Consider the following 19,848-nt stretch of genomic DNA (forward strand, 5'->3'; position numbering starts at 1 on the left):
CACATTTGTTCGTCGCCCAGGCCCTGGATATCCATGAGGACCTGCCTGCTGGAGTTTGGCGGCGCACATTGGTTCGGCGCCCAGGCCTTGTATATCCATAAGTGGAAGAAGCTACCTCTGCCCTGAGAAGGTCCTTAGCTGGTTCCGGATTAAAACCTGGCGTGACTCACACACCATTTTGCGCCTGTGGACCTGGGCGTGCTGCGCAGGCCATTTTGTTGAGAGAGGCTTGGTGGTGGGATGCCTTGCTATGATGCCGAGTGGGTGAGGATTTCACTGTAGGGACGCTTCGTTGACATTACCCTGGTGCTGCTGTGACCTGGACAGATTGGCAATCCAATAGAGTGCAAGGCCTATATAAGGAGTGTGTTGGAAACTGCAGGTGCTCCCCTTTTCTGGCTGTGGTGTGGGCGGACCTTGTTGGCTGTCCCTACAGGCTGTGGCTGTGCATTACCCCTGTGGGCTTGGGGTTCGCCTGTGGGTGAGCTGCAGGAGTGAGTGGACTGTGGGTGTGTTGCTCGTGCCGCGAGATGATGGTGGGCTCTTCTACAGAGATTGGTGACGTCTGCACGAGACATGGGGAATCAGGACGCTAAACAGCTGAAGCTAACCTTCGACCAGCGGAGAACCACTAGTCTTATGGAGTCCGACCTTGAGGCCGGAGCAGAGAGTCCTGAGGAGCCGCAGACAGAGGATCGCGGTGAGGACTTATGCACATTGATACTTGAAATGCTGTCCAGTCTGCGTAACATTGACACGCGCTCATTACCCAGCTGGACGCTGTTAAAACCCAGGTGAGAACTCATGAGACCAGACTTGATACACTTGAAAATAAAGCCTCCGACTTTCATGAGTTCCAAGTGGAAACGAAGGAACAACTTCTGCAGATGGATAAAGTGTTGGGTTAATCAGTGCCAAAAACAAGGGTTAGGAGTCGAGGTCATGCCGCAACAACCTGCGCATCACAGGCATACCAGAAACCATGGCTATTGGCAAGATGGAGACTTTTGTGGCTGGCCTACTTCGGGAGCTCTTTGATACTCACCTCTCTGCGGTCTTTATTATTTCAGGGTCACTTTGTATTGACATCATAGCTCCAGTTGGATCCTCTAGGAAATCAAATTTGTGAGGGATTTTTAAGGATTTTTCAAACATCCTCGCTATAGGTGATATAAGCGTCTGATTCAGTTTCTTAGGTTGTGCTTTGGCTTTTTTTTTAATATAGTTGGTGCTTGGGATTTCTGTTGCCTTCCCGCTGGAGGACCCAGTGGCCTTTCCCTTCCTGAGCTCATTATTATTTTATGAGAGTGTTTACAAGATTCAACAGTAGTAATCAGCCCCCCGCAACAAGCACACTGCATTGCAGCACACTCAGAATATTAGTCCTGAGCAGATAAACAACTTGTAAACAGCTTATTTGTTCCTAGTACAATAGTAAACAGTTTAGTGAACAGTTTTGATGAACTTTGTCAGTAACTGTGACTTGCCCCTCTCCCTTGCCTTCTCCCCTACTCCCCTACTCCTCTCACCTCATCAGAGACCAAGACCGAGAAGGGGAAGTATGCGCTCCAGGGCCCCATGTTTCACACTAATCCCCTCAGTTCTCTAGCTCCTCTGCTCCTTTTGCCAAACTGCCAGTGATGCCCCTATGTCAGCTCGTCAGAGAGCACTATCACACTAAGAGTCACTCACAAGCTTTTGAAGTTAGAGCTTTAATGTTTTTAAAGTTTTTTTTTTTGCTTTTTTGTTTTTGGCTCCTGGCTCCAGGCCGTGTTTTGGAGGCAACCCACGATTGTTCTGTGGCCTCTGTAACTTCTTAGCCACCTTCAGGAATGTTCGTACCTCTACACAGAGGCTCTCCTCATAACCGTTGCCTGCCACACCAGGAAACAATCTGTGATATCACACTTCCCGCGCACCAGCTCTCCCTCCCAGCTTATCCGTGGCTCCTCTTGCTCCTCCGCACCCTCCTCTGCACGCGGGAGCCTTCCGCAGGAGCCCTCACCAAGCCAAGCCCAAAGACCCGGCACTCCCCAGCCGTCGCCGTCGCCAAACGCCAACCACGCCGACCACGTTAACCTCGGACCGCGGTCCCCGGTTCCCTCTCTGCTCAGTATACAACTGTTATACAATAACATTGGCCCTTTCATGTAAATCTCTACCCTGTAACCACTAATGTAAATCACCTGAGTCCTAGGGATGGAAAGAACTAATGTTTCCTACATACTATTTATCAACCCATCCCATTTGGCTAATATGAGACCCAATTCACCTCGAAATACCCGGTATCAATTGATTACGTGCACCTCTAACGAGTAAAATAGAATATCACTGTACTAGACTGGCTTCTGTTAAGCTATGTACCCCACTACCAAAACACGTGAAAATATTCAGTTGTCAAGGAATATCTAGTCATTTAATCTTTGAAAGTTCTGCAAATTTAAAAAGTCCTCTTACGGTATCGTTCTACAAATCACCTCTATCCAATCAAAGGGGATGTCATCTCACCTTTCAAACTCTCTTTGATGCATATATACTTTTTCTCATAAACCTTACCATTCACCTCTTTAGTCTGTTCAACATGATATATCACAGGACCTGAGACCTGTGACCCGAAACCGTGATTCCCATCAAATGACAACATTGCTAGCAATTAATATTTTAAAAGTCAGCACAGATACAACTGAATGTATGTGCAGGATTACTTGCCTCCCTGACCCCCTTAATTTTTGATCTTCACTGTTCAAAACCTCTCCCCTTAGTCGGCTAACATAAGCCACAATATGGTCTAGTAACCTATCTGCGTATCAACCCCAATTGCTCCTAGAATATAGGAACTACACTACACCACTGAGCCTCATGAGCTCGTCATAAGCACCCACGGAGTTAAATGATTGTTTATGTGCAGGAAGGGGCACATTCCTAAACATGGACAATCATTCATGGCGATTTGATGTTTCTATGTGTGCAGTACAATGCAGCACCCATAGAAACAGCAAAAACTAGGAGAAATTAAGCAAAATCAATGGGTATTCAGGCGGAACGCCCACCGCAACATCCTTTGCACGTCCCTTTCATGCAAAGTGGAGAGTGGAGAGTGAAAGGGGTCCTTATTTACATGGCACCGTTAAGCCACATTAAGTGGCTTACCTTAGCCTTGTACAGAAGGCGAAGGGTTTATTGCCACAGGAACGTAATGAAGTGATAAGGGCTTGTGAATATACCCTTATTTTCCTGAGATTTGAGCTTAAAACAGTTGTCAACCATCCACCTTTGGAGCTTGGGTACATCAATGCGCAGAGTGCAGATATATTTTACTGTAGTAATATATATATAATCTTAGGCCTGACTTCCTCTAACCTACTCACTAATACCTTTGATATTAGTATTCAGCGATTTGTAATAGGGTAACATATTACACTTCTTTAGGGTTGAGCTAACTCTTCCTCTTAATTCAGTTAAACTCTACTATTGTGAGTATGTATTTTTCAAAATAAATATGTTTTTGTAGGGTCTCTAATGAACAAAAGTCTGTTATTGTACAGTTATAGCATCACAACGTTTATGTATAGCACATAGGACATTTCTTTCCCTTGCGGTTCATCACACATATTTTGTTTATTTTCATAAAAGAGATGTGTTTCTCAAGCGAAAGATAAGATGATCTTCAATGCAACTGTTTCCACACTTCACAAACATAGAGGTAGATTAGGATCGCAGTTTTCCCGCATCCTCCGGGCCGGCAGAAGCCACCGCCGGCCCGGAGGATGCGGGAAAACCGCTGCGGAGCCTCAAAAGACCCACCGCCATATTAGTATGGCGGTGGGTCTTGAAATCTGTCCGCAGCTGTTCTGCCGCAGTCGCCTTCCGACCGCAGCGGAAAAGCTTTAACATGGCTGGCGATGTCTATCAGACACCGCCAGCCATATTAGGATGGTGTAAAATGTATGCTTTTCCGCGGCAGCTTTTCCGCCGTGGAAAGGCATACGGACCTTCACTTCGGGGGGCCGTTGGGGACCCCTTGGGTAAAGGGGGGGTGGGGGGAGCACATGGGGGATACCTATGGTACCCCCTGCATTTGCGTGCACAAAGCAGCAGACACCGCGCGGTGCCTGCCGCTTTGTGCACCCAAATGCGATGCATGGATTTTTAACATTGCGGCGGGTGCAGCTTGAAGATGCACCCGCCGCAATGTTAAAGATAGAGGATGTGACCGCCACCCTGGCGGTCACATCCTAATCTGAACGGAGGGAACGCCGCAGCCCATGTGGACGTTCCCTCCTCCTCTGGGGTCGCGGACGGACTCAAGTCCGTCCGCGATCCTAATCTACCCCATAGTACCCTCTGGCTTATATTTATATTTTTTGCTCTTATCATGACAAACTCATATCTTCTCATACGTTTATTTGGTAATAAAATCAAGTACTGCTTAATTCTCCTTGGTAATAAACCAAAATATCAAATCATATTTTGACGTATTTCTCCATGGTAATGGATTAAGTTTTTTTTTGTTTCAAATTTCTTTATTGAGAGTTTTATCGTTTTGTTTTTATTACATGGTACATCATTGCATATTTGCCAATTGGACTTTAGTTCACGTTTGCTCAAGTGTAGTAATGGATTAAGTTAAGCTGTAATTTCCCTTGGTAGTGTATCAGATACAGCCAACACGTGCTTCACCCCTTGATTGACTTATGGGCTGGGGGCTTTCTAAAGGCTTATAACATGAAGGTCCTTTTCCTTGTTATTCCCAGAAATGCTTTTAATGGTCATGGGGACATCCAGTCTCGAGAAAAATGCATGGGTTAGCACCCATCTCTGTACTCCTTGTTACAAGTATCTTCCGATTGGAGGGGTTTTATGGATAACTTGCTCATAACCATAGCAACCAGAGGTTTTTTAGTGAATTTGGAAGTTTTAAATATCAAATCTTATTTTCTGTTCTGAATAAAGATCTATGACTTGTTTTTACCACATACAATCTGTCAGGTCCTCCAATGATCTTTCTCTAGTCTTCTCCAAGACTGTGGAGTGATATATTTACATTTGTCGTAGACCCAAAATACAATCCCCTTGATCTTCCTGAAAGCCTGTGATGACTTTTAGTGTCTGTTTCTCTCCAGGCTTAGCTTTAAGGTTGGGGACACCCACTTCCCGACTCAGTAGAGTGTTACCACCTCCCAGCTATCTCCTCATTGCCCTATGGTTGGGAGGAGAGACAGCCCAAAAATCACAAGACTGTGGATCAGATCACTCATCAAGCATTCATTAGCCTAGCAGCTACTACTGTGATCCATGCAAGGTTCAGGGAGAACTGTCAGCTCATAAGTCTACTCCACCCACCAAGGGGTGAAGTGGTGCCAGGTTCTATGGTCCTAGGAAGCAGGACCCTACCAAAGCCCACCTTTTGGCAACACTGAGTTGAGTTGAGTTGAGTTGGGATTTGTAGAGCGCGTAGCTACCCTAGGGCGTCCCAGCGCAGACATGACCGAATTCCAGAGGAAAGGAAAAAGAAGAGAAGAGTTTGGGGTGTTTAAGGGAAGAGCCATGTTTTTAATTGCCTCCGAAAGGCCAGGAGGTTGTGTTCTCTCCGTAAAGCAAGTGGGAGGGCGATCCAGAGCTTAGGGGCGTTGTAAGAGAACAGACGCCCCGCGGAACAGGCCTTTTTTATTCTTGGAACGCTAGCGAGGGACAGAGAGTCTGATCTTAGTTGTTTGTTGGACTTGCGGGGTTTGATCAAGGGTCTCAGGATCGGGGGCCTCTGTCGTGCATTAATTTATGCAAAATGCATAGGGTCTTAAAGGTAATCCTTTCTTTCACAGGTAGCCAATGTAGGTTTTTGAGTGCAGGTTTGGCCGAACATCTTGCCTTGCTTCCAGTTAGGATTCTGGCTGCAGCTTTCTGAGCGCATTGCAGCCTGTGAATAACTGATGCTGGTGCCCCCAGGTACAGGACGTTGCCGTAGTCCAGTCTGGAGTTCACCAGCCCCTGCATCAATAGTTTTCTTGATTGGAAGGGGATTAGGTGGAGGATTTTTCGCGCCATTCGGATGAAGCCAAAACAGGTACCTGCGGTTTTTCTGGCCTGAGTCTTGAAATTGAGTTCTTGATCCAGCCAGATGCACAGACTTTTGACCTCAGGTTTGGGGGTAGGAGGTGTTCCCATGCATGGGGGCCACGAGAGGGATGGAGGGAGCTTGTGTCGATTTCCCAGGAGAAGTATTTCAGATTTATCTCCGTTCAATTTTAAACGGGATTCACACATCCATTGCAAACGCTGTCGAGGCAAGTAGCCAGATTGTCTAGGCTATTGTTCTGCTGGTTAACAGAAACCACCAGCTGGGTGTCATCGGCATACATGACTGTTTTTATGCCAAATGGGGCGATGATGCCCTCTAAAGGGGACATGTAAACGTTAAAAAGCGTGGGGCTCAGGGAGGAGCCCTGGGGAACCCCACACTGAAGTGGCCGGGCTTTGGACGTGGCAGTGCCATCTGACACTTGGAAGGTTCTTTCTTCCAGGAAGGATTTGATCCAGGACAGGGTGGAGTCGGCGACTCCTATCAAACTTAACCGGTGGATAAAAATGGCATGGTCCACTGTGTCGAAGGCGGCACTTAGATCGAGGAGGATCACTGCCACTGATCCTCCTGCATCTATGATGGTTCTAGCCTCCTCAACAACGGCTAGCAAAGCGGTGTCAGTTCCCCGTCCCGGTCTAAACCCTGTCTGGGATTGGCGGAGGAGGTTGTTAGCTTCCAGAAAATTAGAGAGTTGGTGGTTGACAATTCGTTCAGCAACTTTGCTGATAGCGGGGAGAAGTGATATGGGTCTGAAGTTGGCTAGGTCCGTTGGGTCGAGGTGGTTTTTTTTTTAAAGAGCCTTGACCGTAGCTTTCTTCCAGTTAGCCGGAACAGAACCCAGATTAAAGGAGGCATTGATGAGGTGGGTAAAAGGAAGGGCCACCGTGGAGGCGACTAATTTTAATTTGCTGATGGGAGCTGGGTCTGAAGGGGCACCACTTTTTACAGTTTGTAGGGTGGACAGAAAAGTTTCTGTGGTGATCTGGGGAAAGGTTCTAAGGCCTGGTGCCTCTGGACCAAGGGGTGGGGTAGCGGGGATTTGAAAGGGAGGGTGGCCAGAGAGAGAGGTGAGGATTTTGTCGATTTTTGATGAATAGAACTACGCCAGATGGTTACATCTGGTGCCCGTAGGGTCAGGTCTGGGTAGGGGGTCTGGAATTTTTGTGAGCAGGCGTACTATCCGGTAAGTTTCTTTCGCGGAATTGGCTGCTGCTGATATCTTGTCCTCGAAGAAGGTAGCCTGTGTTTTTTTTATAGAGTTTTTGTAGAGCCTAATGGCGTCCCTGTACTCATTTTTGCATTTCGTCGTCCATTTTTTTCTCCAGAGGCGCTCTAGTTTTTTGCAACTCTTTTTAAGATTTCGTAATTCCTGGGTGAACCACGGGGATTTGGCAGTTTTCTTTGTGCTGGGGAGGGATTTGATTGGCAGGGTGGCGTCTAGAGATTGGTTGATCCACTCGTGTAGTTGGATGTCTGTTCTGGAGGGATCTGGGTCCAGTGCAGGTATGGTGGAGGACAGTGCTTTTGACCAGGCGATTATATCCAAGTTTTTCCACGGGCGAGATGGTGGTTGAGGGGGGGGCCTCTCAGGAGCCTCAACCGAGAGTTTTAGTTTAAAAGGAACTAAAAAATGGTCTGACCATGGGAGCGGGATAGGGGGTTTTACTACCAGTCTCGTGAGATTGGTAAATATGGGGTCCAGCAGGTGGCCCTTGATATGGGTGGGTAAGTTGCTTTGTAGCTGGAGACTTATAGAGGATAAGTCTGCTTTAAGCTCGGCGGCTATCTTGTTAGAGAGGTCGTCGAAGTGGAGGTTCAGGTCTCCCAATACCGTGAAAATTGGGGAACCGCATGCGAGGGAGGACAGAGTGTCTATTAGGGAGTCACCAAAACGTCGTTGCGGACCTGGTGGGCGATTCACTAGTATCCCTGAGAGGGTCGTGGAAGCGGGCCAGTGGATTGTGAAATGTACATTTTCGCAGTCCAAGATGGGGCTTTCTTTCAACTGACATAACAAGTAGTCTCGGTAAATGATCGCTATCCCCCCTCCAATGCCAGTGGGTCTGTTGTGAAACTTTATAAGGTACCCAGGTGGTAGTGATTGGATGATGTCTGGCTCCGAGTCTTGGGTGAGCCAGGTTTCTGTTAAAAAAAGTACCTCGATTTCCGAGTCCTGCAAGAGCAAATTAATTTCGGTCAGGTGCTTGGGGAGGGATCTACAATTAAGCAGGGCCATGCCGAGGCAGAGAGATTTAAGGGAGGAGTGTGGGTTGAACCTATAGGAGCAATTTGGGCAGCGGGAGTGACCTTCCTCTACGGCAATAGTGCCACTGCAAGAAGCTGTTGGGAGGACCCTCAGCCTATGCAGTGTTTCCTGGGAGTATTTTAGAGGTAGTCGGGTGAGTGTTGCAGGGGTTATGGGCTCTGGGCTCGGCCTGGCGCGGACGGGTGCAGACGGGCTTGCCTTAGGCGCGCCTTTGGCGCGCAAACGGCGCTCCCGCTGCGCTCGTCCACTGCGCTTCCGGCCAAGGCACATTTTTATAGGTGGTTGGTGGGGGTGACGAAAGCTGGGGGGGCGTGGCCTGAAAGGAGCGTGGCCTGCGTCCTCGCGGTGCTCGCCGAGGAAGTGAAAGGGTGAAGGCAACGCGGCAGCGTTAGGCTCAGCTACCCGTGCCTGTGAAGCTTCTTAAGTGCCCTGCGGCATGATAAAATAGAGGAGATCACAATACACAAGGTAACAAATTACACGATAAAATTTTTTAAAAGTAATGCGTGCTCTCCCGGATTTCCGCCTCAGGAGTAGTGGTCAGGTCTGGTAAAAGGCGCTAGTATTCAGCGTCTTATACGGTAGCTGGGGGGGCGTGGGACTCAGGTAGCTATTTAAGCTCTGAGTTTTAGAATGCCCCAGTGGATGGAAGGGTTGTAGGGAGGGACTGTGCGGAAGTAGATCTATAGTGAGGACAAGGAATGGGATAATAACAGGTCAACCCCAAAAGCCATTGCACTCTTGTTGCCTAATCCAATACCTGATATTTTTTATTTTACAGAGTGTTATATAGCGCAACTTGACCCAAGGGTATTGGGTTTCAGAGTGCTTTACACATGCACCAGTTGCACTACATGAGGGCACATTAAGTTTTGTTAGGCACGGGGAGATTAGTGATTTGCCCAGAATCACAGGATGGTGAGAGTCCTTGCCGAGATGTGAACCCGGTTCCCCAGCTTCGATGTCGACCACCCTAGCCGTTAGGCCAACTCCTCTCCTCAAGATAGCAAGATGCAAGATTTTGTTGATACAAGATTTCGGGAGCTTAAATTGTTTTAAGTCTACATCAATTGAAAGAGCTCAACGTCTCTCCAGTCACTATACTCCTTATGACAATAGAATTCATCACTAATGGTAAGAAGTTCTGCTTTCAAAACTCCTTCATGACATTGCTAACAGGTACATTTTCTGCCAAATGCAGGCAATTCTTTCAAGAGGTGTCTAATTTAATATGATGTCACACATATGCAAATGCATGTATGTCCATTCAGCTCTCTATGTCATTAGGGTTCACTGCGCAATGTTTTCGTATAAAAACAAATGTGTTTGTTATTCAGTTCATCCTAGTAAAGCTCATTCACGCTTAGACAAAATCTCTGAACATTATACATTAAGAAGAAAGTTTTAGACTGTTCTACATTAAAAAGTAATGATTCCGTGCTCCTACCACTACAGTGGATGGTTTCTTGAAGACCTATGAATATTCACAAAGTATTCCAGGAGTACTCCAAAAAATGTATAACATTTGTATGTATCAAAGCATACTCTAAGGCCTCATTTACAAGGTTTTGGTGCAGGGCAATGCCACCTAAGAGTCTTGCTGGGTTGCCCTGCATCAAAAGGAAAGGGCAGGAATGCATGTTTCAATGATATTCAGCGCATTCCTGTCCTTTTCCCCTGCACTGGCGCACAATGAGCTGCCATGTGGAGGTGATTGTTTTTGTGCAGGAAGGGACATCGTCCTGCACAAAAACAATCAAACGAGGTGTTTTCCTCTTTGATGTGTGCTGCAGAATGCAGCACACATAGAAAGAGGAAAAATCAAGAAGAAATAACAATATTTCTCTTCATTGCACCTCACCAACATCACCCTTCGGCTAGTGTTAGAATCTGACGCATTTGCGGGTTTACAATTCCTCGTAATCTGGGAATGCTTCAGATTCCATGGGTGTTGCGTGGGAACACCCCTTTCACTCAGTGTTCTGCTTGAAAGGGACACATATTTACAAGGCCATGAAATGCCAGGTAAAGTGGCTTTGCGTGGCCTTGTAAATATGCTGGGTCACTTTGCGCCACCAGAGAGTAAAAAAGTGATGCCCGTGGCGCAAAAGTGCCGCTATGAGCCTTGTAAATGAGGCCCTCTAGTGTGTAACTAAATATATATATATATATATATATATACATACGTGTAACCCACAATGTGGAAAACCCAGCATGCTTCACTGTGATGCAAATAGGCCTGTGTAACATATTTCACCTTGGATTTTTTTTTTCCAAGAACTAACTCCTCCTATTCCCCCTTAAATATATGAAATGCAGTTGCAGTGGATAGGAGCAAAGTTACCTGCAATTCCAAGGTGGCAAACTGCCTGCAAGGATAAGTGTCCACTGCAAACGTACACATTTGTCCGGGTTGTCCTGTCCAGGACAAGGGCACTAGGACCCTGGGGCAGCGCAGGGGCGAGGGGACACCGGACACCACATCCGGTCAAGGGGTGGGGAGAGAGACATTCTGATACTGGACCTCGAAGCATGAGGTCGTGATCTGCATATGCTGTAAGGAACAAGAATAAAGGCATACCTGTACAACACCATCGTGTCCTGCATGCTTTCCTGGGTCTGGGGACACGACATCTGGCGACGAGGACGACGGACCGCATGCTGTGCCATCGGAACATCGTGAGTTGAACCAGGAGCCCACCCTGGATTGCGTCGTGGTCAAGAAGGAAGAGGGAAGAGTGAAGCGCCATCCAGAAGAAAGCAGCGACGTGGGAGCCCACCCCGACCGCCGCACACGAAGAAGAAACGAGCCCGGTAAGCGCCAGCCAAAGAGCGCGAGCTTCAAGATAGAAAAGAAAAGCCAGCGTGAGCTCTCGCGAGAGTCTCGGCGGCCATATTGGGGCCAGGCGCGAGGGCCAATAGGGACGAAGAACAAGCGCGGCGGCCATTTGGAGGTCAGGCTGCATCGCGATTGGCCGCGAAGTCCCGCGAGAAGACGGCGGCCATCTTAGAATCAGGCTGTACAAGCCAATAGGAACAGAGAACGAGCGCGGCGGCCATCTTAAAGTCAGGCAAAGGGCGAAAAACATCAGAAAGTGCCGATCAAAGAGGAGAAAAGGCACAAAGAAGGACAAATAACGACAAGTGGGCATGTACATAAGAGAAACACCAGAAGAAAAGGGGCAAATAAAAGGACAAAGGAAAGAAAAGAAAGGAAATCAAGAAAAAGGCACAAACAAGCATATGCAAAGGCAAAAAGAGGCAAAATAAGAAAATAAGGGTTGAACAAGGAGCAATAGAACAAAGAACAGAAAAGAAGGTGACAGCACAACGAACAGGTGCAAATAAAGAAGATACAAGAGAACAAAGCACAGACAAAGAAGAAAATAAAGAAAGAACAAAGGGTGACAAGGACGAATAAGAGAATCGAACTAAAGGAATTGAGCGCTAATAAAGCACAAGCGAAGACAAAAAAAACAGTGAATAAGAGAAAAAGACAACAAGTAAAAAGAAAGAAAGGAAAATAAAGACACATAAGAGAAAATAAAGACGACAAAGTGCAGAGCACAGGAAACAGAAGAGTGCCAGAAAGAGCACGGGAAAAAGCAAAGAAAAAGATAGTAGAAGAAATAACAAAAAAAAAAAAAAGAGTGCCAGGAAGAGCACGGAGAATAGAAGAGTGCCGGAAGAGCACGGAGAATAGAAGAGTGCCAGGAAGAGCACAGGAAACAGAAGAGTGCCAGAAAGAGCACGGGAAACAACAAAAGAAAAGATAGTGGAAGAAATAACAAAAAAAAAAAGAGTGCCAGGAAGAGCACGGAGAACAGAAGAATACCGGAAGAGCACGGAGAATAGAAGAGTGCCAGGAAGAGCACAGGAAACAGAAGAGTGCCAGAAAGAGCACGGGAAACAACAAAAGAAAAGATAGTGGAAGAAATAACAAAAAAAAAAAAGAGTGCCAGGAAGAGCACGGAGAACAGAAGAGTGCCGGAAGAGCACGGAGAATAGAAGAGTGCCAGGAAGAGCACAGGAAACAGAAGAGTGCCAGAAAGAGCACGGGAAACAACAAAAGAATACCTGGAAGCGCACACGAAAGAGTGTCAAGAAGAGCACAGAAAAGAAGAAATGACAGACCCCAAGCCAGAAAGACAAAGTGCACAATACAGAACACCACCACCATTCAACTTGTCGGAGCCACAAGTAGGAATAAGGTGGGAGAATTGGATCAGACATCTGGAGAGATACATGGAAGAGACTGATGTGACAGAGGCAAAGAAACTGGGTCTATTACTAAATTATGCAGGCGATGACATTGGGGACCTCCTAGTGACGCTACCAACAAAGGAAACAACTACTTATAAAGAACTAAAGAAATGTTTAACAATGAAATTTGACCAGTAAAGAAATATTGATCTTGAAAAATACAATTTCGCAACTGCGTCTCAACAAATAGGCGAAACACCAGATGACTTTGCGACCAGACTGAGGAAACTTGTAACACATTGTGAATTTGACAAATTTGACAACACACAAGCAATAAGATTGCGGATAATAGAAGGATGCCGTGACAGGAGCTTCCGTGCAAAAATACTAAAAGAGCCAACATCACTGGAAAACATCCTGGCAAGAGCGGAGGCTAGAGCGACAGCAGACGCAAAAGAAATGGAGCGAGGAAAGTTCACAGAAGAAACAGCGCCGTGCCTGTTGAGCAACGTCACAACGCAAATGATGGGTCTCATGGCAACTGAAAGACTGGAAGAAGATGATGCCATCACAAGCACCCCACCGAAGGGGCTAACAAACAAAGGAAAACGTGTCACATGGACCGAAGAGCACCACAAAGAATTGAAAGAGGTCAGATTTGCTATGACGGCCGAGGACGACGCAGCACATGCTGACCGGGGACAGCGCAGAAAGCCAAATTCAGATGGCAACGAAATAGAACTGGTAGCAAAGGTGACACAACATCAACAAAAAAAAAAATTACCGAAGACAGGTGGTGGCAATGAGAGAATGAAGAAGAGTGAGACTATCACACACAAGAAAGGAAAAAGCGTGGAACAAGAAGATACTGCTGCAAGAGCTCAAACAGCAAACGCAACAACAAAGGCTCAGGAGAAAAAAGGAAGACATGCGACGAAACGGAAAAGAAAGAAAGGAGGCATTGCGATGGTCAAAGAAGGACAAGCGAGGAAATGGAGCAACGAGATCCCCGGAGGCAAATTGAAGATGACAAAAGCAAAAGAATGGATGGCAAAGGCGGCAGTTTGGCCAGTGTCACGTCACAGGGCACCTTTCGCATGTCAGCAAGGCAGACGCAAGAGAAGCGGAAAGGTCAAAGCAAGAACTATAGAAAGGCACACAAAAGGAAGAAGCTCAAGCGGATATCAGAAAACAGCGATCAAGAAGGAAACACATGGAACCAAAGAGACTAATTGAAGAGGTGTAAACGAAGAGGCCTCTGGGCCATCGAACAACATCTCTCTCTCTCTCTCTCTCTCTCTCTCTCTCTCTCTCTCTCTCTCTCTCTCTCTCTCTCTCTCTCTCTCTCTCTCTCTCTCTCTCTCTCTCTCTCTCTCTTTCTCTCTTTCCTTTCTCAAAATGTTTGTTTTGCAACAGGGGGGGAGATGTCCTGTCCAGGACAAGGGCACTAGGACCCTGGGGCAGCGCAGGGGCGAGGGGACACCGGACACCACATCCGGTCAAGGGGTGGGGAGAGAGACATTCTGATACTGGACCTCGAAGCATGAGGTCGTGATCTGCATATGCTGTAAGGAACAAGAATAAAGGCATACCTGTACAACACCATCGTGTCCTGCATGCTTTCCTGGGTCTGGGGACACGACACGGGTCTATCTACTTTTGAAGGCTGTTCCACTTAAAAGCACCAATAATGAGATCCAAAACTCTAACTTTGCAAATTGGTTCCTTCTACCATAATGGCAGCAGAGAACAGCACACAGAGTTATAGTAGACCAGCAGCGGCTGATGCAGGTGTGGGCGGTGGGGTGGGGTGCTGCTGCGGATGTCAATAGACGACTGAATAGGAGTTATGTATTTATTTAATTTGCCCTATTCCGTCATCTGTCGACATCCCCCTCGCCCCTGCCCACCCCTCCGCTCCACGGTGCTTACCTGCACTGACCGCTCCTGTGGTAGACCTCTGTGTGCTTTCACCAGTCTGAGTTGGTAGGTAAGCGTCCATTTTGAAAAAGGAATGTTTACTGCTTGGGCTTGTTACACACACTTGCTAGCTTGTACAAATGTGGCTTTTGTTACATTGTGGCGTTTTCTGAATTTGTGGGTCAGCTTTTTCTAGATTGTTACACAAGTATTTTTTCTCAAATCTTTTTTGAATCATTCAGGGATCTTTCTGAAATTTGCACAAACCAGAAAAAATGCTTTGCAAAATGTTATACTGACCTCCAACAACTCAGCCAAATAGTAGTCAATGAGGTCTTGCGGTTCATCAGGTGTCCAGTTTTTACGATGAATTGCAATTTCCTCTCTTACAAATTCGGCAACTTGTCTATACTCCTTGAATACATTCTTGTGGGGTCCAGGAAGGTGGCGCATCAACCATGGTAAGGAATCATACAGCTACGTGGATAGAGAGCAAAGCAAAGCATGTTAAGAAAGACATGAAACAGAACTCTATTCCTTGCTTGGTACGAAGAAAGGGCGCTCACAACTTGCGACTATGAAATGATGATTTTATGCATTGTATATTAACACAGTTCATTTGTGTCCGTTCACCATTTTGTACTGCAAGCCATACTGTCATTTACGACAGTCATGAACTATACGAACTGAAGTAATTGTATGAATTAAGAAAACATTTTTTTTCTGCTCCTGCCAATGAAATGTCTGTGATAGCGAAACAGTATGAACGAATTAGAACATGTACATTATGTAAGACTAATCCAAAGAGCTAATGGATAGTTAGACTTAACACATTGCTGTGAAACTCTGCTGAATAGTGTCTAGTAACAGAAATAATATTTCTGGCACGGTGGTACATACTGGGGCAACAATGAAGGGTACAACGAGGGGTAATACCCAATGGGTGCAGCCAGGCTAGGAAAAAAGAAGTAGCAGCTGGCAGGGAATGGCGATGGAGCGGCGGGGTGGCGGGGGAGAAAAAAAATGAACACTTACTTGTTTGCTAGCCACCGCCTCTCCTCCGTCTTGTTAAGCTTCCTTCTTCTTGCAGTCCCGCAGCAGGAAGCACCCAGCTCCCGGGCTCCCCTCAGGGCCGGACTGGCCGTAGAAGGCACCGGGCGTTTCCCCGGTGGGCCGCCATGGTGGGGGCCGGTTTTGGGCCCCTGGAGGGCTGTTTTTGTTACTGGGGGCTGGCAATATTAGCCCCCTTTAACAAAATCGTCCGAAACTGGCCGTAACAAACAACTCGGCCGCACTCGCCCCTCCCCCTCTGGGGGGCCGGCCGAGCAGTAAGCCAGGGCCGGTTTTGGTTCCCAGTCCGGCCCTGGCTCCCCTGGGCCAATGCAGCGTTGTGATTGGTCTGAGTGCCCTAGTTTAGTGCTCAGAAGGGGACAGGGAGGCTTTGCATATTCTTCACCAGGTTGTGTAATGCAGCCTGGTGGGGAACATGCAAAGTGCATATGACTGTTTGGTCGGCCCAAGAAGGACGGCCAAACAGTCATGTGCACTTAGGAAGTGTGCAAACCACTCCTCCTTTAGTGCCATCAGCCCAGCCCTAACCCAGCCCCTCAGCTACAAAAAATAAAATGATAATAACAACGTTATTATAATTTAATTTTTGAGCAGTGGGGAGATGCTCCTCTGCCTTAGGGCAGGAGTCATCCCTGGAGAAAAGTGTGGCTGAATGCCATGCCTAAAGTCACTCAGAGCAGATGAAGGTTGTGCTCTTTAGACTTTTGACTGGGAGCATGGTTCTCAACCATAGCCGTTAACCCACAGCTTGCTGGGCAACACCAATGGCTTTGGCTGTTCAAGGGTAAATCTAGAAGAGTTTGTAGCTAGAAAAACTGTCACCTGTAAGTAACGTTTTTTATCAGGTCAAGTTGTGGTCACAACAATATTGTTGGAGTCAAACCCAGTAATTCCTCTGAACCCAAAAAGAAAATGTACCTTTGGTAGAAAAGGAGTACTGGCAAGTGTCTCTTATTCCTCCTCTAGTGACTTATGCTCTGTTAAATGGAAAGCATTAGGAATCAAACAATATATTTCCATGTGATGATATTATAGAATGTCACCCTTCTACCCTTGTATCAGTGTGCTCGCACTTGGGGCTATTCACAAAGGTAACTTACACTTGTGAGTAATTTGCACATGTAAGTTTACTCTTATACATCTGAGTAACGTTAGCACTATTACCGATTCACAAAGTCCGAGTGTAAAGTTATTCAAAAGTGTGAACTTACCTGTCTCAATCCCCTGAAAATGGGGTGGAGCCATATTTATGAGTGTAAGTTACTACTGTCAAAAAGAAACAGTACCAAATCCAGCACCACACATGGCCTACCACTAGAACGGCAATCCCCTGTATAGACTTAAATAAAATCCCACTGGAAATAATGTTAAATTAAAGTATTTAAAAATAGTTACAAATGTAAAATAATATTTAAAAAATGTTTAGCCAAAAAATGTTATGATGTAATTATGAAATATTTAACCCCTTTGATGGTCATGACGGAATGGTTCCGTCATGAGCATCGGTGCCCCTGTGCTCATGACGGAACCATTCTATCATGAGGCAAGGGGCACGAAATCCCTCTGCTGAAGACAGCAGAGTGATTTCTATTACTCCCCTGGGACCTTGGGAGCTGGGTAAGAGCTTCCCCAGCTCCCGAGGCCCCCTCCCTGGTTTCTGTGCAATGATGATCAGTGCGCATGTCGCGCTGTCGTCATTGCACATAAACTGAAACTGAAATGAACCTTTAGGCTCATTTCAGTTTCACTTTCTACGTGCTCAGGGGGCTAACTCAGCCCTCAGCCTTTCCTCCCCCATACAATTACAGACATAATTCAGTCTTTTTGCCCCCCTGGGGGGGGGGGGGGGCAGAAAGCCCATTAAACAGCAGGGATTTTTTTTGGGTGCATTTTTTTTAGGGTGTGGGCTGCCCGAAACGGGCATGCCAATGCCCCCATCCCTGCCACCATTACAGCCTTTCTGCCCCCCTGGGGGGCAGATGGGGCAGTAGCCCCCACTGTGCCCCCCAGGGGGGCAGAGAGCCCACTTGACGCCAGAGTTTTTTCTCGCACAATTTTTTTTAGGGTGGGGACCACCCAAAACGGGTACGCCAATGCCCCAACCCCCACCACTATTACAACCTTTCTGCCCCCGATGGGGCAGATGGGGCAGTAGCCCCCAATCTGCCCCCCAGGGGTACAGAAAGCCCACTAAATGCCAGGCTTTTTTCTGCATAATTTGTTTTAGGGTGGTGGATGCCTGAAACGGGCACACCAATGCCCCCTCCCCCCACCACCATTACAGGGGGGCAGAAAGCTCACTTGACGTTGGGGATTTTTTTTGCACATTTTTTTAAGGTGGGGGCTGCCCGAAACAGGCACGCCAATGCCCCCACCCCCACCACCATTACAGACTTTCTGCACCCCCTTGGGGCAGACGGGGCAGTAGCCCCCAATCTGCCCTCCCGGGGGGGGCAGGAAGCCCACTTGACACCAGGTATTTTTTTGTGCATTTGTTTTTTAGGATGGGGGCTGCCCGAAACGCCAAAACGGGCACCCCCCACAAAAATGGCAGTCTTTCTGCCCCCAATCTGGCCCCCCAGGGTGGGCAGAAAGTCCACTAGATTTTTTTGTTTAATTCGTGTAGGGGTAGGGGCTGCCCAAAATGGGCATGACAATACCCCCACCCCACCCCCACAGAAATTCTAGTCTTTCTGCCCCCAGGAGGGCAGATGGGGGCAGTGGCCCCTGATCTGCCCCCTGGGGGGGCAGAAAGCCCACTATGTGCCAGCGGTTAGGCAGGCTTTTTTTTATGCGTGTGGTGGGGGCTGCCCAAAATGGTCATACCAATGCCCTCTACCCCCAAAACAAAATATCCACAGTCTTTCTGACCCCCTTGAGGGCAAATCGGGGTGAACGCCCTCCCCCGAATCCCCCCTAGGGTGGCAGAAAGGCCACTAGGCTCCGACTTTTTTTGTAGCACTGTGCCTACCTGTGGATTTTGGGCCCTAGGGCAGCTGACACGTAGGGAAACCTAGCAAACCTGTACATTTTTGAAAACTAGACACAAAGGGGAATCCAGGATAGGGTAACTTGTCGGGCTCTAACCAGGTTCTGTTACCCAAAATCCCTTGCAAATCTCAAACTTTGTAAAAAAAAACACATTTTCCTCATATTTATCTGGTGGGAAGTGCAGGAATCTGCATGGATCCACAAAATTCCACCCACCCCGCATTCCCCAAAAGTCTTCCGTGAAAATGATACCTCACTTGTGTGGGTAGGCCTAGTGCTCGCAACAGGAAACGGGCCAAAATGCAATGTGGACACACAACATTTTCACAGTGAAAACGGACCTGTTTTTTGCATACTGCCGAGCTGTATGATTTGAACCCTAGCTCTGCCGGCACCTAGGGAAACCTGGCAAACCTATACATTTTTGAAAACTAGACACCCAGGGGAATCCAGGATGGGGTGACTTGACTGGCTCTCACCAGGTTCTGTTACCCAGAATCCCTTGCAAACCTAAACATGTGTCTAAATCACATTTTCATCACATTTCTGTGGTGGAAAGTTGTGGATTCTGTGTGGATCCACAAAATTTGACACACCCCACGTTCCTCAAAGCCTTCCAAGAAAAATGGTACCTCACTTGTGTGGGTATGCCTAGTGCCCGCGACAGGCAAGGGTCCAAAATCTATTGAGGCGACATCAAAATGACCTATCACAAGACAACCTGGTTTTGCAAGGGGGGTCCCATGAGTTTTTGGCCCGGGCTCGGCGGCTATCTAGGGAAACCTACCAAACCTACACATTTATGAAAACTAGACACCCGGGAGAGACCAGCAAGGTATGGCTTGCGTGGGTCACCCAACATTTTCCTACCCAGAATCCCCTGCAAACCTCAAAATTAGCTGAAAAAAATCACTTTCTTCTCAAATGTCTGTGTGGGAAAGTTCTGGAATCTACGTGGAGCCACAAATTTCCTCACATCCAGTGTTCCCCCAGATCTCCCGATAAAAATGATACCTCACCCGTACGGGTGGGTCAAGGACCCGTGACAGGCAAGGGCCCAAAACCTATTGAGGAGACATCAAAATTACCTATCACAAAACAACCTGATTTTGCAAGTGGGGGTCCCATGAGTTTTTGGCCCCGGGCTCGGTGGCCATCTAGGGAAACCTACCAAACCCACACATTTCTGAAAACTAGACACCCAGGGGAATCCAGCAAGGTATAGCTTGCATGGGTCCCCTAAAGTTTTCCTACCCACAATCTCCTGCAAACCTCAAATTTAGCTGAAAAATCACTTTTTTCTCAAATGTCTGTG

At 47.3% G+C, this 19,848-nt stretch overlaps 1 protein-coding gene across 1 annotated transcript in view; it reads right to left on the reverse strand.

Annotated features, from left to right (window-relative positions):
• LOC144828917 (cytochrome P450 2J2-like) overlaps positions 1-19,848 on the reverse strand; it is a 433,018-nt gene that overhangs the window by 265,515 nt on the left and 147,655 nt on the right. The window contains exon 5 of the mRNA XM_078687535.1: positions 14,772-14,948. Coding sequence (XP_078543661.1) covers positions 14,772-14,948 — 177 coding nt within the window. The remainder of the gene's footprint in view (positions 1-14,771; positions 14,949-19,848) is intronic.

Source organism: Lissotriton helveticus, chromosome 4_1 (genome assembly GCF_964261635.1).
Source record: "Lissotriton helveticus chromosome 4_1, aLisHel1.1, whole genome shotgun sequence".
Classification (NCBI taxonomy): Eukaryota; Metazoa; Chordata; class Amphibia; order Caudata; family Salamandridae; genus Lissotriton; species Lissotriton helveticus.